Source organism: Urocampus carinirostris, chromosome 5 (genome assembly GCF_059441175.1).
Source record: "Urocampus carinirostris isolate Australia breed hairy pipefish chromosome 5, RoL_Ucar_1.0, whole genome shotgun sequence".
Classification (NCBI taxonomy): domain Eukaryota; kingdom Metazoa; phylum Chordata; class Actinopteri; order Syngnathiformes; family Syngnathidae; genus Urocampus; species Urocampus carinirostris.
Window position 1 is genome coordinate 18,793,292 of NC_142353.1, and position 25,310 is coordinate 18,818,601.

At 40.0% G+C, this 25,310-nt stretch overlaps 1 protein-coding gene across 6 annotated transcripts in view; it reads left to right on the forward strand.

The window, feature by feature from the left end:
* Positions 1–8,205: 8,205 nt before the first annotated feature.
* The window catches only part of trim36 (tripartite motif containing 36), a 39,953-nt gene continuing 22,848 nt past the window's right edge, over positions 8,206–25,310 (forward strand). For 4 of the 6 annotated variants that reach the window (XM_088336086.1, XM_088336083.1, XM_088336081.1 and 1 more), the window contains exons 1-2: positions 8,206–8,398; positions 22,130–22,364. In XM_088336086.1, coding sequence (XP_088192212.1) covers positions 8,336–8,398; positions 22,130–22,364 — 298 coding nt within the window. In that variant the 5' untranslated portion in view covers positions 8,206–8,335. Of the gene's footprint in view, positions 8,399–17,775; positions 17,982–22,129; positions 22,365–25,310 lie in introns of those variants that run through there. The other 2 variants (XM_088336082.1, XM_088336085.1) reach the window with 1 other exon arrangement.

Below are 25,310 nucleotides of genomic sequence, written 5' to 3' on the forward strand. Positions count from 1 at the left end.
GAATCAAAGCCAGAGAGACTTAGACCTATGTGTTCAGATTAAGTAGCACAGACATGCAGAGTGACCGATACCAAACTTTGACTCAAAAATCCCTTCCCGAAGGAATTGAGCTCGAAATTGTTGAGAAATGTTCTTGTCACCGCTAGCCACAGCTGTCTTCGGGTGAGGCCCTTTGATTCTTTTGTGACGCCTGAAACTCAAAGCCAGCTCTCGAACTACAACGGAAGACAAAAGTGCAAAATAGAATGAATAAAAAACATCATAAAACACTCAGGTGGTTCATTGTATACATTGTTTTCTTTGCCATTGTAGAATCTGTCCCAATTGTCAACAAAGGATTTTTGTAACTGTCTTCTCAAATGACACTGCATATAAGAGTTTAGTAGAGATTTTTGCTACAAGTTAAGCCCTGTACCTAAACCTTTCTGCAGAAAAAATGTTTTTGATTCACAAAATTCCTCTCAGAACATGCTGCATCATGGTTTGAGCATAGAAATTCCACTGCAGGTATGTAACTTGTATCCACACTAATCAATGAAACGTAATCCAATATGTTTCTGTAGTGCAATCCGCAGTGGGAGGCTGCCCGTAGCTCCTCTGCAGCGTCACAGCCTTTTTGATACATTTATAGTTTAGTAGACACTCAAAATAAGGAAGACATACTTGAAGGACTGCAAGGAGAATAGGAGAGGACTGTACATAAAACCCTCACAGTGCAAAATTTGTTCCTAAAGCCCTTCCCTGCTCTCTTCCGAAAACAAGTCCACCCTTAAAGGTGAATCAAAGAACAGCAACATTATTGGCAGATAGTGACAATGATGTAAACATTGCATGGTTGTCAAAATAATGAACTGCAGTGAGAAATAATTGTCAAAATAACCAACAATCCTGGCATCCTAAGCAATGTCATTTACAGGTGTCCAATAGTCAAAGTAGAAACAAGCAGAATAAACATCTCTTTTGACTCCATTGCAAAGATATTGGTTCTAATCAAAAGCTAAGCCCCCCAAAAAGAAAAACATCATCCTTGTATTGCTATAACACATTCTGAAATTCTGGTATTACCTCACTGAAAAATGTCAACAACCATCTGAGCTGTATGCAACCATTTCTGTCATTGCTGAGGATTCTGTGGCATTCCTCAGAGCGCCTTTCTATGACTCTATCTATTTGGAGCTTGAAGCTGACAAAATACATTTTAAAATTATATAACAATGTTCATTTTTTTATCCAACATTGTATGGTTAAAAGTAAGTAAGTAGTTATCTTGTCAATTACATTTCATGCGTATAACTTTTTACACAATTACATAAATCACAAAGTGATATTTAGAGACTGCTGCACGTGGAATGCACCTCCCATATGGAGCCTAAGAAGCCTTCTGAGGACATTGGATCAGTGACATTTCCAAAATACCAAATAAATGAGATAACAAACAATCCAATCTCACGTTGAGACTCATGCTGTTGCTGTTAAACATGCAGAGGGGTGTTTCATAGGGCCTGTGTCGCATATTATAGGAAAATAAAGTTGATGGTTTATTGATCTTCAGACACATGATCTCAATTTCTCCTAGCAACATCTTACAAACGCAACTTGTGGAGGTGCCTCTCAACTTTTTTTAAGCTACATACCCCTGTATTTTGTCAACTAGGTACCGCTAACAAGATCATATTGGCGGATATTAAAAAAATATACCCGATGTTCTGCACTTGAAGCCACACCGGATTATAAGGCGCACCCCCAAAAATAGTCTTTTTTTTTTACACATACACAGGTGTATGTATAGCGCATGAAATTAAGACTACAGTACAGCTACCGGGTTTATCCATCCATCCATTATCTTTTGTCCTCAGTAGGGTAGTGGGGGTGCTGGAGCCCAACCCTGCCATCTTCGGCATTTGGCAGGGGACACCCTGAACTGGTTGCCAGACTGTCGCAGGGCACACAGAGACAGACAACTCAATCGCTCATTCACACCTACGACAATTTGGACCGGCCAATTAACCTGACATACATGTTTTGGGAATGTGGGAGGAAACCAGGGTGCCCGGAGGAAACCCACACAGGCACGGGGAGAACATGCAAACTCCACACAGGAAGGTTTGATTCCATGACATCAGATCCGTGCTGCACCCACGCTAACCACTGCGCTGTGTGCTCCCCAATCTTTATTTCAATTTGCGCAGAGAGGCTGCGGTAGCTGGACATGAACCCTGAACCTCTGCACGCTAACCATCCAGCCGCCATGTTTGTATGTGTATAAAATATCTGAACGATGGTATGTAATTATATTTTTCCATGAATACTTATTAAGTAATTCAAGGTTGTCTCCCTGTCTCCTTTCATTGCTTCCCCCCTAGTTGCGCTGCTTCTAGATATGTATTTTTATATTTAAGCATTCAACCAATCACATTTCAGGCATTAGTTATTGGCAGGGACAGTCATCTGCCAAAAGGCCTTCGCACACAATTCTGATGGCCCTGAGGCGTAAACATTAGTGTTTGACAAAGCTGTATGTTTTACCAATTAGATTTCAAGTTTTCAAAGTAAGCGCCTTCTGGAAGGCCTCGGGAAACGTCAGTTAGAGGGTGGTGAAGTTTGGCATGGGAAAATTGTGTCTCATTGAATATCCCGCGTTGATCTGCGCATGTCCCTGTGAGGTCTAAGTTGTAAACAGATTGAAGTAAACTGGAAGCAAACAGATAGAGTTACAATCCCAAAAAACACACGCCATTGTGTCTTCTTATCCATATTTCAAAATCATTCGGATGTTGATGAAAACATCACAAAGTCTAAAGTCTATTATTCTACTAAATTATAATAGCATTGATTTATTTCACTCTACAGCGAAAATTAATCTCAATTAAAATTTGAACTTTTTTATACTAAGCAACTTTAATGTAAAACTGTTCATTTAAGATATCTATTTTCAAAACAGCAAACTATGAACTATAAGAATACACTTTACATTTGTTATGTAAAACAAATGGTCACTGAAAACAAGGGGAACATAAATTTAAAACATTTACAGATTTATAAAAAATGATCAAATCAAAACAATTTTTTATACTCAACAAATTTGAAGTCACCAACACAGGATCACACAATCAGTAGAGGAAAAAAAGGGAACCGTCTCCTGATTGGTGGTCTATCACTTCCAAGACCTGGTTCGTTCACGAACGACACATCACTAAAGGCTATCAGTGAAGGCCTAGGTGTGAAAACCATGGTCTGCCACGGGTATAATAGTCGAGCTTTCTGAACACTTATCGCAAGTACCTTAAATTCCGGACTATAGAGCGCACCTGATTATAAGCCGCACCCACCACATTTTAAGAGGAAAACCGGTTTTGTACTTACACAAGCCGCACCTGTATATAAGCCGCATGCGAACCCAAACCCGACTTTAAGTCCCGCGATTGAAACTAAATGTCCTTCATAAAAGTACACAGTCCAAAAATCACAGCCGGCAAAATGAACAGAAAATGATACCAGTATTTAAGGTTTGATGCAGACCGGCATAATCCAAGGAAAAAAGTGTTTATTTCCAAAGGTAAGGGTGGGAAAAATATATATCCACTATTGTCGATCTTTTGTACTCGAGCGCCGCTGGCGGCCGTTAGAAAGATTACATAAATTGGCCGCATCACTGAATGAGCCGCAGGGTTGAAAGTTTGGGAAAAAAGTAGTGGCTTATTGTCCGGAATTTACGGTAATAGTGTGCCACTGATTAAAATGGCACGCCATTGTTTCTAATAGGAGTTGAACCTGGACAGCAGTGGTTAGGGCACTGACACTTTTCCACTTGACCACTAGTGATACAAATGTAATGAGAAAATGCATTAGAGTGTATCTCATTATCACACTATTTACAGGATATGGGGTCGGAAACACCGGGTAAATTGGTATGGAAAATGATAGATATAGATGCACACAGTAGATTGATCGATTGAGTATACATGGCAAACATCATTTCCCAATGTTTTTTTTTCTTCATTTTAATCATATTATGCAAGTACCGGTTCCTGGCAGAGTCTAAATCACCAAAAAGAAGATAGGGAATATTTCTCCTTTTTGTTCTTTCATGCTGTCTCTCAAATAAAACAAAGATATGAATAATTTAGAGGTTAAGGTGTCAAAGAATTACGCCATTCATTCATGCTCTGTCAAAGGAGCTCTGTGTGACAGGAGACATCTCCAATCAGGGGGGGGGCTGCATGGGGGAGGCAGTAAAGATGCATTGACTTGAAATATTCATTGTTTTCCATGTTTGAAAAACAGGTGGGACATAGCCAAGTGCACATAGATTGTGCGGGCTACTCTGTGGAGCTTTGGTGTGTGTTTTTTGCTTTGTGTACTACGTGGTCTAAATCAAGTAAGTAACGAGTAAAACACCTTTTTTTTTTAATCCCAGAAAGTTAAATGGACAAAAATAGTGGCTCAAATGACTGGTTTGTACATACAGTTATTTGAGGAGAATTGACTTTCCTTGGTTTGCACCCTCTTTAAATACAGTACATAGTGTTTGTGGGTTCAATAATAATAATAATAATAGAAATAATAATAATAATAATAATGACAATTTTAATTACCGTATTTTCCGCACTATAGGGCGCACCGGGTTATAGGGCGCACCCCCAAAAAAATAGTTTTTGGTCCTATATCTTCCATACATAAGGCGCACCGGATTATAAGGCGCTACAATGGGAACATGGACAAATCAGTCAGATAGTTCAGTCAAACTTATTACCCCCTTAACATTCCGAAAGCTTGCAAAGAAGCAAATACGTGTCGTAGACACGTGCGGATGCGGTGCCCGTACGATGTCACTCAAATGCATCGTTCCATCATTCGGAAGGTTAAAGTCTTGGGATTCAAGAAATGCCAACCATTCCTTAGATTCTATTTTCTTTTTCGCTCGCAACTTTACTGTGCATATGACAATAAACACTTGGAATTGAGTTTAATTTAAAAAAAGACCCATCACAGCAACATCGATATCACTCTGAAACAAGATACTGGGAAAACATATAGCCGGAGTAGCTCACCGAAGTCGTTGTGTTCAATAATAATGTGCAACCATGGTCCTCTTATATCTGTGAGTGTAGTAAATCCAGGAGAGTAAAATATTTACAAATACAGAATGGTAAAACATGTTTCCTCTATGCCGGAGACAACCGAACTTGCTATTCACATTCATCTTTTTCGGCCAATTGCAGGCTTTGTTTTGTCCCTTTAGCCTATGCAAGCCTGTAAATGATTAAAAAGGATCCGCCCCCTTAACCTCCGAACAACTTTAGCCAATAGTGATCGATTCAAATGATGATTGACACATTGGTTAGCCAATGAAACGCCGGTATATAAATCCCAGCATACACCGCGGACTACTTCGCGTTCGGGGGAAAATCTAGTCGGCGGCTGCTTGCATTAGTTGCTAGACTTTGCGACTTAATATTGATCCATATATAAGGCGCAATGTATTATAAGGCGCATGGTCAGCTTTTGAAAAAAAAAAAAAAAAAAAAAGACTTTTAGGTGCGCCTTATAGTGCGGAAAATACGGTATTATTAATGATACAATTATGTCTCATTATTGTATAAAACGGATATTTAAAAAAAAACACTACATCCTTTAAATGCTAATGATTATTCATATGTATTTCCCAAACTCACAAGCAAATTTTAGACTTAACTTTATTGTCAAACATGCTTTATGCACCACATACATCACAGATGAACTTAATTCCTCTTCCCCTCGTGCCAACGTGCAATAAATAAGGCAGAATGCAAATAGAAAATAGCAATAACATAAAAAAGAATAAAAACACTTTGCATATAAATGTCAGGATTTGCCCATTGCCCTCACATGTGCCTACTTGTTTAGCCCCCAGGTGCTGCTCGTTTCCTGATTGGTTCCCCTCCTATTTATACTCAACACTCTCATTCACTCCTTGTCAGTTCGTCAGCGAAGCTCTGCGCATGCAAGGCAAGCACTTTTTGACTCTGGCTCCCGGCTGTCCCGTACTTTCCTGTATCCTACCCTTCTGCCCCTGGCTTCCCGATCGTCTCCGGCTACCTGACTTGATTCCTTACTCCCACCATGCTTGTACCTGCCCACCGACCACGCTCCGATCTCCCGTCCCAGCTGCTCGACTCGTTTCCGCCCTCCGACCACGCTCTGATCTCGTGGGCTTCCTGGTTCTCCTGCCCAGCGATTGCCGAATCGTTGGCATTTGGTTTTCCCGCGCCTGAGTTCTCCACTTCCGCAATAAAGTTTTGTGTAAAACCTTATGCGCTTGGGTCTACTGTTTTCTGGCCCTGACAATAAAAGTATAAAATATGTATTTCGGTTGGATAAAAATTGAGCAAAGTATGGCCTAAATTGAAATAGTTTAGCATTGATTTGGCAGAAAGCAGAAGGGTGTGAGGGGCTAGACCAGGGGGAAAGTTCAGAGTCCTGACAGCACAATGGAAGAAGCTGTCCTTGAGCCTTATGGTTCTGTCTCTGAGACTGCAGTATTTTCCCTGATGTCAGCAGGTTGAGAAGGCTGTGAGATCGGTGGATGGGGGTCACTCCCAATCAGGGTGGCTTTACAGGTCAGGCGGGGGCTGTGTATGTTCAGGACAGGTGTGAGGGGGACACCAATGACCTTTTCTGCTATTCTCATGATGCGGAGTCTTTTGGCAGGACACGGTAAAGACGCCATCACACATGGTGATGCAGCTGGTCAAGAAGCCATCAGTGGTGCCTATGTAGAGTATACATAGTATGTATATATATATATATATATATATATATATATATATATATATATATATATATATATATATATATATATATATATATATATATACTTGTTCACATAATCCACATGCTTTGGAATTTCTCATTCAGATTTGGAAGAATGGATCTCATCATCTTCAATATGAATCCTTTTGATTTCATTTTCCTTTTTTTATTGTTAGAAAGACAATAATTATTCATATCATAAAAGATCTAGCTAGCATCAGTAGTAGCAAACTTATATTGTATGGTAGGTATTGGTAGCAAACCCAGTTCCTCTACTCTTATCCTACTTGCTCTTAGTAAAGCGTTTGGCATTTAAGTAAATCTAAAACCCATAGTCACGATACCTTACCAGATATGAAATGAACAGCAAATGCAGAAATTTCCAATTATGTCCTCGGTCCAGTCAGTTCTTTTGATAGCTAGAAGCCACAAGCCCCTATAGTGCTTTTTGAAAATGTATGTTTCCTCTCATAATTGCCCAAGAAATATATTATGTTCCTTTAAATTACCATTTGTGTCACGACCAGGACCCAAATGCGTAGCGTTAACCACAAGTTTATTGATAGAGGAAAGGAAAGAGGAAGGGCAGCGCCCGCGATCTGGTGATCGCTGGACGCGGGAAGCAAGCCGCTCACACAGTCGGATCGTGGATCTTCCAGAGCGGGAGATGGCGGTGTCAAGGAAGGAAAAAAACAAGTCGATAGCCAGGACAGGAGAGCAAAAACGTGGTCGGGATAAAAAACAGGTCGTAGTTGGACACAAACAGGGAGATCAGGAACGGACGGGTCCAAAAAGCGGGACTGACGGAAGTGAGAGTCAAAATGCTTGCCTTGTAGAAACAGAGGTTCGCTGACGGACTGACAACAAGCGAGTGAAAGGACTGGGCTTAAAAAAGACAGGGAATCAATCAGGTAGCCCGCAGCAGCTGGCGCCCAACGAGCGGGCACAGGTGACCCAAATCAGTCACCATGAAATTTTGTGCACCCTTCAATTTTATTGTCAAATACTGTATGCTATGTGCGCAACATTCAGCACAGATAAAACTACTTCCTCTTCCCGGCGTGCAAAGATGCAATGAATATGGTGCAATACAAATATCAAGTTGGGCCTTTTGAAGTACTTGTAAATCAAGAAATTTGTATGTATTCTACATAACCTGGACTTGTTATTTTGTGAATTGCGACTCTAAAAACGCAACTCAAGATGCAATTCTCCTCTCGCTCTAATCAATATTGCATTGCTACGAATGCTGTTTTGGATAAACAATGTGCACGCATGGATTGACGTAGGTTGGAAAGGTGGTCTATAGATCAAATGTACATGAAGTATGAAATGTTTTGTGTCTGCGCGTGCACTTATAACACACGCAAATGGAGAGGGGGGGGCGTCGGATGCTCTCATTTTGATCTCCAGCACAGCTGCTAGGCGTGTGTGTTTATAGTGTTTGTGCGTGTAATATTTAATACAGCTCCCGCGCTTGCATCATCTTCTTCATCCTTGTCCTTATCCTCATCTTCATCCCCGTTCTGCTCTTTCTGCAATCATGTCGGACTCCGAGGACATGACAGAGTTTGCCAGCATCGTGGAGCGCATCGAGCGGGGCGAGGTGAGTCTAGCAGCCGCCGTATGGCGCACAGTTTGCGGCGTGTCGGCGCCTACCTCTTGGTCATTACTAGCGCCTTTTTTGGACGCATGCATAAGATTTAAGGGCGTTTTAAAACGATACCCTGAGTAATTGTTTCCTCGCTTTTCTGTTTACGTCATATTTGTATGATTTATTGTCGTTATGTGTCGTTAATCGAAAGGCGTGCAACCTGCTGTCTCCATACTGCACACTTCTATGCAAATTGATTCGTCATGTGTATTAAACGATTACCGACTTGTTAAGGCCTGTAAGTATAATTGAATGTTACAAGGATTTTCAATTATCGGTGAAAGTTTTAATTGATTCATGTATACCGCATTGAGGGCTGTTCCTAATTTTATGTTCTACAGTAGAAGAACAAAAAGCCCAGCCCATCAAAATCAGATAGCAACAAAATTACTGAAATATTAAAGTAACCTATTTGTACAAAATATAAAACCGTGAAAATAAAATACTGATATTTTGAAAATAGTACGATGGTTAGCTCATTTGCATAACACCCGAAAGGTCCCCAGTTTGAGACCGGGTAGGGATGGGCGCTGTCAGGCTGTACTTGCCCAAGACACACCACAGGAAATGGTGCTCCCACAACCCTAGTGGTTTAAGGATCATACCAACTGATCATATTGCATCGAGGGCTCTTCCTAACTTTATGTTCTACAATAGAAGAACAAAAAGCCCAGCCCATCAAACCAAGATGACATCAAAATTACTGACATATTAAAGTACTGTATCCTATTTGTACAAGATTCGAAACTGCAAAAATAAGCCACTCATATTTTGATTCTGAGGAAACATTGAGAAGGCTGGTAATGGAGTTTGGAAGCGTGCGTGATAGGCGAAAGTTATGTGAGAATGTTGGGAAGAGTAAGGTGATGAAGTGTTCACGTGATGGAGTGGGCATGGCGTTAGAAATAAGGTTCCATGGACAGGTGCTGGAAGAAGTTGAAAGAGGATGGATGAGGAGCGAATGTTGAAGAGGATCTACAAAGCAGAAGTAAATGGAAGGAAACCAAGAAGAAGGCCGCGATTGACGTGGATGGATAGTGTTATGAGTGCTCTGCAGGAAAGAGGTCTAAATATAATGGAAGCTAGAGCTCTTGTTGGTGATAGGAATGAGTGGAGAGATTTTGTAAAAGGATAGTGGGATGTTGGACGCGTTCAAAGGGATGGGCAGGGCACCTGTATGATGCGGCAGGGGTAAACCAGTGAAAGCTGTCGGGCCCTGTTGTTGAACAAAAGAGTGTGTTGTGTAACCCTGACCCGATCGACTCTTGTGTCCTGTTTTATCTGGAGGGACAAAAGCATGACAAACTTGGGTGCCGAGGTGCCTAACTTGTTTGGATGTTTGGGTATTTGGGTTGGCCATGGTCCCCAAAAAATGTTGTGTGTGTTTTTTGCTACTTTTTCCCTTTTTTAATTTTCTTTGTTTTTTTTATGTGTTTGTCTTGCTGTCGGTCACCCCTCTCGAGGAATATGACCAGGGTAGATAGATAAATAGATGTTTTGAAAATAGCTCAGTGGATAGCACATTCGCATAACATGTTAAAGGTCCTCGGTTCAAGACCTGGTGGGAAGTCCAGTTGGCCTGGAGAGGGAGGGGCGCCAACAGGCTGTACTTGCCCACCACAGGAAATGGTGCTCCTACGACCCTAGTGGTTAAGGTATACCAACCGATCATATTAATTTTATCTTCTACAGTAAAAGAACGAAAAGCCCAGCCCATCAAACCCAGATAGCAACAAAAATACTGAAATATTAAAGTATCCTATTTGTTCAAAATTTGAAAATGTGAAAATGAACCACTCATATTTTGAAAATAGTGCAGTGGTTAGCACATTCGCATAACACAGGTTAAAGACCGGGTAGGAGGTCTAGCTGGCCTGAGAGGGATGGGTGCCATGCCCAAAACACACCACAGGAAACGGTGCCCCTAAAACCCTAGTGGTTAATGGAAAAGCCTCTCCACCCCAACCACTATTGTTATAACCTCGTGACGTCATAACCTTGGAGACCTCTAATCTCTCTTATACAGGAGTTAAGGATTGGAATCTCAATGTTATCCATTACATTAAGTATGCGATTTGAAAAAGAGTTAATAAATACTTTAGTTCTTCATTTCTAGACCTATATTGCTACACATGGGGATTCCGTGCTATGCACAATAGCAGGTCAGGGAATTATAAAGGGACAATGCGTGTAACTTAGCACCTTTTAGTGGTAAAAAAAACAACAACTTTGTTAAATCCGCTCTGGAGGTAGTACTGGGAAATATTTAGGTGAGTAGCTTAGTTTCACTTTACTCTCTTGGACTTAGTTGTGAAAAAATATTGTTCCCTTGGAATTTTTTTTGGATGATTTTAAGTAAAATTATACTAAAACTAGAAAAAGTTACAATATCAGGGTGAAAATCCAAAATCACTACTGTGTACACAGATAATCATTCCAACTTGGATAAGAACAACTTTTGGGAGCTCCTACACTACATTGTAATTAAATATTAAAGGGACCGTGTGTAATATTGAGCACATCCTAGTGGTAACAAAAACTTTCATTCATAAAAAACAATTGATTGAAATACTCATAAATTTATGTTAACTATCATATAAATGTGTGTTTTTAAAACAGAAAAGGCTGGGTAAAAAAATTAGTGCAGTTCATCCATCCATCCATCCATCCATTATCTGCACCGCTTATCCTCAGTAGGGTCACGGGGGTGCTGGAGCCCATCCCAGCTATCCTCGGGCAGTGGGCAGGGGACACCCTGAACTGGTTGCCAGGCAGTCGCAAGGCAGACAGAGACAGACAACCATTCACTAGCTCATTCACACCTAGGGACAATTTGAACCGGCCAATTAACCTGACATGCATGTTTTTGGAATGTGGGAGGAAACCGGAGTGCCCCGTGGAAACCCACGCAAGCACGGGGGAGAACATGCAAACTTCACACAGGTGCAGTTCAGTCAGAATTAATCTGTAGTTTGTATTCTTCTTTGTGCTTTTAAGCATTTGGTTTCAGTTGCACTACTAAATTCAGTGACAACTTGCTGTCAAATAATAGTCTGTCCCTTTAAATCGATTCTTACTGTTTTAACATGCCAAAAAAAAGCAAATTGGAATAAAGATTGGGGAGCACAGCAGTGCAGTGGTTAGTGTGTGTGCGGCACAGTTCTGAGGTCATGGGGTCAAACCTTCCTGTGTGGAGTTTGCATGTACTCCCCGTGCTTGCGTGAGTTTCCTCCGGGCACTCCGGTTTCCTCCCACATCCCAAAAACATGCATGTCAGGTTAATTGGCCGGTCCAAATTGTCCCTAGGTGCGAATGAGCGAGTGCGTTGTTTGTCTCTGTGTGCCCTGCCACTGGCTGGCAACCAGTTCGGGGTGTCCCCTCCCCACTGCCCGAAGATAACTGGGATGGGCTCCAGCACCCCCGTGACCCTACTGAGGATAAACTGTGCAGATAATGAAAATAAAGCTTTCATCTTGGAGAGGGGTTACGCACCAATATATCAAAAGGGTCCATATATGTTTGAAAATTATACGTGTAGTATAATCTATTCTAGATCCAGAAAATTTACTTATGCTGTTGTTTTACTTTGAAAATTGATTAATTATTTGACAGTCATTTTCATTTAAGGAGACTGTGTGTATTATTAAAACCACTAGATGCCGCTGTATTCTGTAGCGCAACTGAAAATGAGTGCTAAAAAGGGAGAATACAGACTAGGGAGACTTTAAGTGACCATACCTTTAATAATTTTCCTCAGCATTTCGCAAAGTCTTTGTTTTTTAAGTACAGCAAGATGTCGAACAATTATGTCAGCTCTTTCTAGGTGAGGATGATTTTATGTAAATACAAATATCTCAACCTTTGAGTATTATGAAAAAAACATGTTTACATGATAGTTCATGTATTTTTGCCCATTATTTAAATCTGTCATGATTACCGATAGGAATCACCTGTACCTGCTCATTTGGCGCCAACCGCTGCGGGCTCTGATTGGCTCCCTGTCCCAACTTAAACCCTGTCCTGTCAATTCCCTGTTGTCTGTCCGTCTGCGAACCTCTGTGTGTACTAGGCAAGCCTTTTTTGACCCTGACTCTTTCCTGTCCCGTTTTTGCTTCCGTTTGTCTCCGGCCACGACCCGTTTTAATCCTGACCACGTCCGCTCTCCCGTCCCGACTTACGACCCGTTTTTGATCCCGACCACGTCTGTTCTCCCGTCCGGGCTTACCACCCGTTTCTGACCCCGACCTTGCTTTTGCTCTCCTGTCCCGGCTATCGACCTATTTTTCCGTCCCTGAGACTGCCATCGCCCGCTACGGAAGATCCACATCCGTATTCGGATCACAATCCGATTGCGAGAGCGACTTGCTTCACGGGCGCTGCCCTTCATTTTTATTTCAATAAAATTGCGAGAAAACATTACGCGATTGGGTCCTGTTTCCGTTCTGGTCCTGACAAAATCAATATTGTTTTTTTTTAATGACATTTTTTTAACACAGATATGCTTAATAATACACACTGTCTCTTTAACAAAACCTAAGATGCATAGAACTATTGCAATTCAACTGCAAAGTGCCTTTATATTTGTGTCTGTTCTCTCTGCTTAGAAAACCTAGCATGTCTTTCTTAATATTCTGCCATCTATGCATGTTGGTCACCTTATTTGATGCTAAAGTCCAGCATTGTATTCAATATAGATTCAGTACTTTTTTTACATATGTGAAAATTTGCAAAAGGCATTGTTGTATTAATAAAAGGTACATTTTGAGAACAATGGGATATTGCTCCTGGAAATAAAGTGACTTATTACATTCTGCCCACTGAATAATTCCAAAATAGACGAGCCCATCCTAAGTAAATGAATACTGGTATCTTTTATGTATGCAGCGTTTTATGCTGGTCTATTTAAAGATCATTTACAAAGCATGTCTTTGCGCTGTTCTTGTGATGTTTGAGGTAAAACTGCTGTAATGAGGTCTGCAGTTGCACAGCGCTGCAGGCAGAGTGTACAATCCTCTTGTGTATGTGGCGTGTATTTGGCATACTTGGCAGCAGCTGTGCCGTGACTCAGAGCACCCGGTTACTGAGGTGTGCTACGATCATGGGTAATGATTGGATACATGGGTCTTTTCATGTGATGCAATTATACATTTTTATCTTGACAGCTACATCAAGGAAACAAAAGAGTCCCAGATGTCAGAACCAGAACAAATTGTAGACACACTCGCATAACGTTTCTCACAAGCTTATTGAAATATAGAGGAAAGGCAGCGCCAGCGATCCGGTGCTCGCTGGACGCGGGAAGCAAGCCGCTCACAGGAACGGAGCGTGTTCTGAATGCGGAAGTGGTTCTTCGGAGCTGGAGATCGTAGCGTAGTTAGACAGAAAAACAGGTCATTAGCCGGGACGGGAGATCAGAACGTGGTCGGGGTAAAAAAAGCATGTCGTTAGCCGGGACGGGAGATCAAAACATGGTCGGGGTCAAAAAACTGGTCGTAGCAGGAGACAAACGGGGAAATCAGGATCGGACGAGTGGAAAACGGGTGACAAAACGGGACGGCCGGGAGTCAGAGTCAAAAATGCTTGCCTTGTAGAAACAGAGGTTCTCTTACAGACTGACAACAGGCGAGTGAAAGGACGGAGCTTAAGTATGACGGGGAACCAATCAGGAAGCCAGCAGTGGCTGGGGCCAAACGAGCGGGCACAGGTGAATGTAATCAGTCATCATGACACCAGAAATACCTTTTGAAATGGTAAAATTCCTACTTATTCACTACAGTTCAGGAATTAAGTCGTGCAATAGTCTGACTCTGCTACCAAACATAGTGTACTGGGTGTAAATACTTTTTTAAGTTCCACCAGAATTACCTATCTCCTGGAGAAAAGATGTTCTCAAAAGGATGTTACTTGAAGGTACTTAAAGTTGTGTGTATTTTTTAACCCAAACTTAAACATAATTATCCATCTTAAAGCTGCGCTGAGCTTTGGAGAAATAACTATAAAACTTCATTAAAGCCACGTGTCACACTGCAAAAAAGAGCTGTAATGATTATTCATCAAGTCAACTATTTAGAACACACAAATCCACTTTTTATTCAATCAAAACTGTTGAAATTTCCTGACATTGTATCACATCGAACAGCAATTATCATCTGTAAGGCAAAAAACTGGTTATTAGTACAAAATATTAAGAACATATTTAGAAATCGGGAGGGTGGCTATGAGTTAAGATGGGGAAATAACTTCAAAATCTTAAATGCAGGAACAACATTGAAAAGTTTCTGTATTTCTATAATTGGTGTCAAACTATGGAACAATCTATGTGAGGACCTGAAGCAAATTTGTCAGGAACCGTAACAGGATCAGGACCCAAATGCGGGACGTTTCTCACACAAGCCTTTTATTTTACGGGAAATAGGGAGTTATGCACATTAGGCAACAGTCTGGAGTGGAATGATAGGAAGCCAGAAGCCGACGAGATCGATACCAATTGCCCGAGCGGATATCGGACAAATCGGGTCGATAACGGACAGGACGGGACAGACAGGATAGATATCAAAACACGATATCGAAATTAAACAGGACAAACTAGACAGGAACGAAACTGGAAACCAATATTAAACAGGACAAAATAAACAGGAACCATACCGGACAGGAAATACCAAGAGGAAACAGGACCGAGTCAAAACCCGCGTCTTGCAGGGCAGAGATTCGTTGACGGACTGACAAAGGAACAGTGAGAGCACTGAGCTTAAATAGATGGAAAGCCAATCTGTCAAAGAGCCGCAGCTGGCGCCACACGGGCAGGGCCAATTCGGCGCCATGGCAACCGTGACAAAATTAAAAACATCCATCAGTTCAAAAATAGGTACAAAATATGATACTTATTGGTTATTACAGAGGATGAACATGAGCAATTGATTCGTGTGTGTGTGTGTGTGTGTGTGTGTGTGTGTGTGTGTGCGTGTGTGTGTGTGTGTGTGTATGTATGTATGTATGTACAGTAATGAAAATAAGTATTTGAACACCCTGCTATTTTGCTATTTCTCCCACTTAGAAATCACGCAGGGGTCCGATGTTGTCGGGCTGTGGTTTGTTGAAAAAGCCGCAGAGAACCACTAGGGAGTGCCAAACAGCAGTAGGACCGCATGCAGCTTCAAAGCCGCTTGGACACAAAATCAGATTTTTATTGCTTTTGTTGGTAATTAAGTATTTATTACGGGTGCCTTGACATGGAACATACCTGAAAATCCTCCCAGAGATATAAAGTAATACTGTGGAAATATTCACAAAAATCTGTTTAGCCGTTTTAGTAGTTTATAAGCGACATACGAACACACACACAGACGCAAACGCACACACACACACACAAACACACACACACAAATCGGGATTCACGTAATGGTCTAGTTGTATGATTCAATTCCATTATTACGATTGTACAGAAAATACAAACAATATGTTGGAGGCTAAACTCTCAAACAGTGGAATCAAAAATTACCCAATCTTGTCCACTATTTAAGTTACTTTGTCAAAAAAAGTGTTTATAATAATATCAAAACATTAGTTAAATTTGTTTTAAAGCCAATTTGGTGTGCTGTTTCTTTGTAGTAACCTGACAAGTTGGGTAATGTTTGTCTTAAACCTAAAATGCTAGCTTGTTTGTCCATAAGAACCGCAAAAAATAGGAATTGTGTTGTACAAAATGACTGCCTCATCGCCAAAATGGTGTCGTTGCTTTTTTAAAGAGACGGTGTGTATTAAATCACCTCTAGATGTCACTGTTTTGTGTAAAGCAACTGAATACAAGTGCTCAAAATCACAAGCGGGATCCAAATTATGGAGACTCAAAGTGACCAAATTGAGCCATATTTATTTGAAATGATCTGAACTGATCTGCATTTATATAGCGCTTTTCAAGTCAAGATTTCCCAATAGCGGCCGTGCAGACATGTAAGGCGCTAACCTGCTTATTGGGGGTATTAGGGGTTCAGTGTCTTACCCAAGGACACTTCGACATGTAACACAGAGGAGTCGGGATTCGAACTGCGATCTCTTGATCCCAAGACGAGCGCTCTACCTCCTGAGCCACTGCCGCTCAGCCACTGAATTTCTATGCCCAGCCTTTTTTCGAGGTTTTTTGGTACCCTAGCAGCAAGATGCCGGACGATTATGTCAGCTCCCTGTAGTTGAAGCTCATATCGGGTAAAACAAATGTTCATTTTCCGACCCCCAGAAAAATCACTTTTATATGATTGTTCATATATTATTTTTATTATTTTTGGAATCCATATTTTTTGAATAGATGCATATGTTTTTTTTCTGTAGAAGGCGCTAAAATTCACTTTGTATTTACCTGACCTACTATTGTTCGTTAAAAGTAATCTGCATTTGTAGCAATTTAAGAACTAAGCTATTTATGAAAGCTTTTTATATTGTATTCTTCAAGTTCTTGATAAGAACCCAATCTGTGACTCTTATATGAAAACAAGCAACATTATACACATGGAGGTACTTGAAGATACTTCAGGCAATAATATTTTAAACCAAATTTAAACATAAGTATTTATCTAAACATATTTAAACACAATGCCACTCCCCTGAGCTGAGTTTGATTGTGAAAAACAAAAACAAAATATATTCTAAAATTGTCATTATTATATTTACTTTCACTGTTTTGTTAAGATATTTTTGTTCTTATAGGTTATGTGTTTTCAGCATTTTGTTAGTTATTTCAATATTTAAACAACTCAAAAAATACCCCCGCCCACCTTAATAGATAAATAAATAAAAATGGGTCATTTTGTGCAAAACAAGTTACAATTGATCAATGCATTGTATATGTCTACTCTTGACGATATATATATATATATATATATATATATATATATATATATATATATATATATATATATATATATATATATATATATATATATATATAAATAATCATGTATTTGTTTGAGTATTTATTAGTAATCAATCTCAAATTTTTTGTGCTAGTTACTTGGCTAAAAAAAAGAAAAATCGAAAAAAGTCGAATACAACTCGCAAGCACTCCATTTCATCTGTGGTGTTAATAATTTTGTCATCTTACTCATCCAGTTTAGTGTAGACTGAGTCGATTTAACAGACCAAACGTTGTTCTTTTGACGGTGAAACAATACAAGAGTTGTATCGACTAGTGATTAAGTTTACGAGGGGTTCTTGAAAGCAACGTTGGCTCCCATGGAAACCCACCCGCCCTTCCTCCTCTGATGCTGCTCACGTTTCCCCCTCCTTCCCCCCTCCCCTCCTGTGTTGCCTTCACAGCCGCACTTAGCGTCGGTTACTTCTTCTGCTGCTGAATCACCGGCTCTGCTCTTTCAGCTGTGTCACGAAAAGTTTAAAAGGCTGTTTATTTTCGCCGTACCTTTCATTAGATGCTTTTTGCAAACGCCGCTTGTGTTGGGACACTCGAGAAAATCGTTATTTTATTTGAACAAATCTAAAAGTTTTCGACATGGCTGCGGAGATGCGGCGAAATAGCACACACGCGGTAAGTCAGTTGGGGAAAAGTTTGCTACACTTGACGGTTTTATGATCATATTTTTTATTTCAAATAATATACTAGTTTTCGAGCAGCATTTTCTTCTAAACCTTTATTTCAAACATCTTTGGGGTGAGGTGGGGTTTTGTCCGTGGCCTCATTTCTTACATTTGTTGAGGGTGGCATTGTTTAAAATGCTTATGCAGTAAACGTGAGCACCACACACTAGTTTAAATCTATATTTAGCTGGTCGTCCTAATCCTTCCTTATGTAATGTGTGAGAATCACGCTAAAGACACACTAGACTAGAAAGTACCGGTAATTGTCACACTGGCCCAACGAGTAAAGTCGTTCTTGCCAATAATGTCACGCCTGCGGGATCGAAAGCACACATCCTTCCTTCAAACATCTAAATTATTTTTAAATGAGGACAAAAAGCAAGCACATATACATTGCACTTGCTGATCCATTTAACATCCTTGGACTTGAATGGCTACATATGCCAGGTGGGGGAAAGCTGCCCCCCCCCCAAAACAAAAACCGAAAACCCCAAACCAATCACAAAAAGAATAGATTAAAATTTAGAGGTGACGAGACCAGCCTTTTTTTGAGATAGCGATTTTCACAGTGTTAGCCGATACCAGTATCACCTGCCTTCTGGTATTTTAACTGTCAATGTACAAAATTAAAGGAACACTGTGTAATGTTCAACTACTAAATGTTGCTGTAATATGTAGTCCTACAAAGCACAAGGAATAATAAAACCACTTAGACTCAAAGTGACTAAACTGCACCATTTTTTTTTTTTTGCCCAGCCTCCCACAAGGTTTTTTTGTTATTTGGGGGTACCCGTTGTAAAAAGATGGCCGGTGGTCGTGTAATCTCTCTCAAGGTGAGCCTCATGTTGTGTTAAATGAAAATAAATTTCTTGACCCATTTCAAAAAATGGGCTTTTTTAAAATAATGTATTTAAAAATATGCACGGTAAAATAATAGTAGTTTTGCTTGTGTTTGAAATCAATAGTGGTTGTTTTTTAATTGTTTTTTACCAATAGGAGATTCTAGATAATAAACAATCTCCCTTTTAAGAAAATAATTAGGTAGGCATTTGAAAATATTTCTTCTAGAGCTGGGTTTCTCAATTCGTTGAAAGGAAGCAGAGATACTGAATTATGGTATGCGTTTTTGGAAACTCAAGAGTTCCTGCAGAACACTAGACAAGATCTCATGGCGCACTCCATGAATAACACTCTTACAAAGTACATTGTATATTTATTTGCAAAAAAATGGAATATATGATTTTTGGTCCAAGGAAATGTGGTTTAAATCATCCCTAATATGGAGCAAAATTAGGTTAAAAAGTTGATGCCAAGAGGGGAAATGTCTTCAAATGTTAAGGGAGATAGCTGAAAAAAGCAGAACTCTGTTCATTAAAACTAAATATAAAGGCTGTGTTAAGAAAAGTAACACATTTCTACTTGTGAATTAAATTGCTGTTTTAATTCTTCCACAGCAGACTCAAATGATCAGCTCGTCAAGGACCTGTGATCTAATCTGGTTTAAAAAAAAAAACTACGGGTGTTTAGAGCTGGGCCCTGGGTCCGGTATTTGAAGGACTGTGGGGGGAAAATATTATTTGTCTACAGAGATGTGGATAAACATGTACTAACTACATCTATCTTGTATATGTACAGTGCTGTTCAAAATAATATCAGTGCAATGTGACTAACCAGAATATCCCTGGTTTTTAGTATATTTTTAATTGTTGCATGCCAGACAAGTTAACAGTTGCAGTAGATTCTCAAACAAATAAGACCCAGCATTCATAATAGGCGTGACCCGAAGGCTGTGCAATTGGGCAAACAGTTCAAAAGGGTGTGTTCCAAAAATAGCAGTGTAGCAACCAATGTCTGAATTAATCAATTTTGGGTTACAAAACAAAAATGGGTGTGTATCGGGTGGGGCCTATTTAAGGATGATATTCTATACAACACGCTACAGTGGGCTTTTGCAAGTCACATTGGATATTTGTATATTGTATTCTTTTTGCTTTATTATTGTATTGTTCTCAGCTCAGGGATGCTACTGGAAATGTGAATTTCCCTGCGGGGATGAATAAAGTATCAATCTCTATCTATCTAAAGCCAGTACAGAATAAACATGCAATTGAGGAAAGTGAGTCGTTTAAAACACTGCTCTGAATAACCGTGTTCTTTGATTAAAAAGTTACTTGGGGAGGTAAGAACATATAAAGAGGTGCAAAACATTTAGATAAAATGATCTCTAATGCCTTAAAATGGGTTGGAAAAATCAGAGACTCGTGGAAGAAAAAGGAAGAAAACTATTAAAATGGACAGGAGAATAACCAGAATGGCAAAGGCTCAGCCAATTGATGAGCTCCAGGACAATCAAATACAGTCTGTAGTTACCTGTAAGTGCTGTGATAGTTATAAGATGCCTGTGTGAAGCAAAAATATTTTCAAGAATCTCGCGCAAAGTCCCTCTGTTAAAAAACGGCATGTTCAGAAGAGGTTACAATTTGCCGAAAAACACATTAACTGGTCTAAAGAAAAATTTAATATTTTGTGGACTAATTGCCATTTTTGGGGTCCATGGGCCACAGACTGTGTAAGATGACACACCAACTCTAAATTCAAACCTCCGTACACATTGAAGACGGTGAAGCATGGTGGTGCAAGTATCATGGTCTGCGCATGTTTCCCCTACTCTGGTGTCGGGCCCATTTGTTGCATACCAGGGATTATGGATCAGTTTGTGTATACAAAGATACTTAAGGATGTTACTTTGCCTTATGCTGAAGAAGACACACCCTTCAAATGGGTGTTTTGACATGCCAATGACTCCAAATGGTTTCAAACCAATAAAATTAATGTTTTGGAGTGGGCAGCCCAATCCCCAGAGCTCAGTCCAATCGAGAACTTTTCGGGTGGTATGAAAAAAGGCTGTTTGTGAAGCAAAACCAAGAAATGTAAATAAATTGTGGAATGTTGTTAAGCAATCGTGGAGTGAAATAACAACTGAAATGTGCCACAAGTTGGTTGACTCTATGCCACTCAGATTTGAAGCAGCTATAAATAACTGCGGTCTTGCCACTAAATATTAGCATTGCTAAATACTACCTTTTTTGGAAATGCAAAATAGTTGTGGATTTGTACAGTCTACAGCAGACACTGCTATTTTTTTTAACGCACACTTTTGAACTATTTGCCCAATTTCACAGCCTTTGGCTTGTGCCTATTATAAATCTCATCTCATTCGCTGCACCGCTTATCTTCATATGGGGACGCGGGGGTGCTGGAGCCCATCCCAGCAATCATTGGGCATTGGGCAGGGGACACCCTGAACTGGTTGCCAGCCAATCGCAGGGCACACAGGGACAGACAACTCGCTCGCCCATTCACACCTATGGACAATTTGGACCGGCCAATCCACCTGAAATGCATGTCTTTGGAATGTGGGAGGAAACCGGAGTGCCCGGAGGAAACCCACGCAAGCACGGGGAGAACATACAAACTCCGCACAGTAAGGCCGGTAGCTGGATTTGAACCCACACACTAGGTTCCCAAGACCTTAGAACTGTGCCGCACACGCGCTAACCACTGCGCCGTCCTGCTGCCCCCTATTATAAATGCTGGGTCTTATGTTTTTCTGAGAATGTACTGCATCTACTGATAACTTGTTTGGCATGTAACAATATAGAATATACCAAAACCTGAGATATTGTGGTTAGTCACATTGCACTGCTATTATTTTGAACAGGACTGCCAAAAATATGCCTGCAGTCCCTCTGTTGAAATGAATCCCAATAGGGACCAATTTTACTTGTTTTAAAGAGTTTCTGTTACACCCCTGCAAAAACCTGAGTAACTATATTGTTGCTGTGATATTGCATTCAACAATGGGAAAAATGCAAAGCTGCATCTTTGTTGATAGCAATCTGACAGGTGATTTCCTGAAGAGACTTGTATAAAAAAAGATCATATAGAAAAGGGCTATGTATTTGTGTATTATATAAAGGAAAAATGAGCTCATTGGGAAACATATTGACTGGTCGTTTTTATATTTAATGCCAATCGTGTATGTTAGGTCTTTGCTATTTGGTGTAATCTATAACGCTTGGTGATTTTTGTCTGCAGGTTCCTATCAAGAACATCGAGCGAGAGCTGATTTGCCCCATCTGCAAGGAGCTTTTCACGCACCCGCTCATCCTGCCTTGCCAGCACAGCGTGTGCCATAAATGTGTCCGAGAGCTGCTCATGCTAAACTATGACGACTCTTTGGATGGAAGCTCCGAGTGCTCGTTGCCGGGCAGCCCCAGATCTCGCGTGCCCTCCCCCTCCATGGAGAGGCTGGACAAGCTGGTACGATCAGGTCAGTGTGAGAGACTGTGGAACTTTGCAAGTCATAGATGTACACATAGTAACTGATATAAAGTAATCCCTCATTTTTTGCAAGGCTTGAGTTCAGAAAAGGTCCTGCGATAGTCTAAATCCGTGAAGTAGCCTTTATTTATTAAATACTGTTTTATACATTGAGAACAAATGCAATCTACAATGTCAAACATCATCAAAAATGTTGGCGCTGTATTGTAATATTCAGGACACACTCAACTTCATTTAAAATTTTGTTTTACCATTATGTGGACGTTATTGGGAAAACAAAAAAGTGGCATGAAAATAACCGTCCAAACAACAAATACAAGTAGTGTACTTCATTACAATTTTTCATTTTATTGCATGTATGTTTACAACTTGGACCACAATGCTATTGACACACAGACTAACAGAAAAGGGGCAGGGTGGCCGTTTAGCCAATCAGATTGCAGAACTCAACTCATAATAAAAATCTGTGAAGTAGCTTTATTGGGTATTATGGATCACTATGAATTGATGCGAAGTAACCCAAAGTATTCAAATGTAATGTAACAATATTATGTAAAAAACTTAAATGATAAGCAAAAGTACATTAAATTACATTATATTCAAGAAAAAATACTCTTAGGTCACGAAATTTGCATTCATTTTACATAACATAACCGAACATATGGGTACCCCGAAACCCAAAACTTCTCTGGGCACAAGAATGACAAGAATAAATTGTCTTTTTCGGTTACTTTGAGTCTTTGTTAGTATTCTTCCTTACGTTTTTTAAAACTTGTTTTCAGTTGCACTACATAATACAGCGGATTTTAGTGGTCAAATAATTGCAAGTTTAAATAACATTTTTTGTATGTGTCACTTTTGCAATGGAATGATACATTTAGTAACAAAATGATTGTAACTTCCATATAGGTAATGAGCTTAATAACAGTTACATTAGCGCAATATAAAGTACTTTCAAGTAATATAAACTGTGAGAACAGAAACCAGAAATAATCGTAAGGTAAAGTATTATAATCTTAATGCCTGCTAAGCAATCCCAAAATAAGGAATCAAACGATGACCAAATGCTGGTGCCTGTCATGTGACTTCCTCTTTTATGTGCTTGTTCTTGCTTTCATCTTCCCCTTGGACAGTCAGGCCCAATCTTTTCCACATAGTGTCATATAACGTGAGATGGAAAATCTGATTATTAGAATGCTGACCAAATGTATGGTCATTAGGTTTTGTAGTCTTTGGAGACACACTTTTTCTGCAAAAGCGGGGCAACTTCTAAAGTGTCGGACTTGAAAGGTCTCTGTGCACAAAGATCCAAGACAAAAGACCAAGCTTAAAGTGGGCCACGCATTGTGCATCCCTCCTCCCCCTTGTCCTACTTTAATGAACACAAATAAGTTAAGGACAAATGGCACACAGGCCTTAATCTTGTCTTATCTCTCAGATTCAAGTCACCTTATTAGTTATGACTGACTAATTTTGACAACCTCAAGCCTGAATTTGTACAACCTAGAGAGAATGTGTCAAATAACTGCATGATCACAAAACCATGGTGTGAGACAAAGCATATGAACTTGTCACTGTAGTTTTTGGTTCCTTTTGGCTTTACCAGGCCAATTGACCATTTTATTATTCACGTTTAAATACCAAGGTATCTCCTATCAAATATTCTTCAAAGTTACTGGTAACATCCATTTTACAACTAGGATTGGTCCGTACCAACCGGTTGTAAATCCATTACAATGGCACCATCTTCTGCTGAGACTCTATCTAGTTACTAAGTGTAAGAGAAGAATGGTGTGCCGGCTGGCTGCCAAAATTATTGTACATGTGGCTGGGCTGCTACTCATTTCCTGGTTGCTATGCGGTGCTAGACATTGACTTCATTATTAGCTGGAAAAAAAGGAGCATTCTTTGGCCGTGGACACAAGTCGAGCAGGCCGTCAGTTGGAGGTTACCTGTACCATTTTGTAGTTTCAACAAACACTGCTTAAATTTGTTATTTTCAGGCGTGATCCTCAATGTGAGAATATTTCATATTTGTAGTCTGCATTCATAATCTCACGGTAAAACTAGTCATTGTAAAATCTGAGGATATGCAACTGCAGAATCTACCTAAATAAATTGCAGTTTAGATTGCATCTTTATCACTTTTACAGCTTTTTTTGTTGTAATTTATAGAATGAAACATGTTCCATACCATACGCTTGTCAAAGATGCACTTTAAAAATTGACAAAATGAACGTCGACCCATGAACATTAAAAACCTAAGTATAAATATTACCATGCATTATTTAAATCCAACTTTTCTAAACCATTTTTTTGGGATAAAGCTTGAAACTATAACTGCTCAGAAGTTCCCTAATTTGCGCCAGTGGCAACATTATTATGCTACTAGACCAAATTACAAGTGGTTGTCATGGCAATGGGATGGCAGAAACGAGTGCCAAAAATCGTAGAGAAGAAAAACCCTCTATGCGACGTTTCTCACCCAACTAGAGTTGAATGAGTTTCTTGTATCCCACTTGTGTTACGCTGACACAGGAAACCCACACCTCCACTTTTGAATAAGCAAATCTGTTGTGAGGCTGAAAGACCCTCTATATGCTAGGTCACCTCCCCATATGTAAACTATGAACAAGCCACATTCAGCTACAGTATCAAAAACATTCTTGCAGGCATTAGAAATACTACTTTCTCTAATTTTTTTTTTTTTTTTTTAAATCAGGATGCAAATGTGCACCGTGCGTCTTAAGGGTTACAACTTGCATGCTTGTCACCTCTCCAAAAGAGCAAGTGGCCAATGCCGTTTGGATGGTTGGTTGCTATGGTAATGCAGGCAGCCCCAGTGTGGAGTGAAAGAGATTAGTGCCAGGCGAAGAATAGAAGGGGAACTGCTGCTTGTTTATTATCAGTGCGCAAGTGGGACAGGCAATGCTGT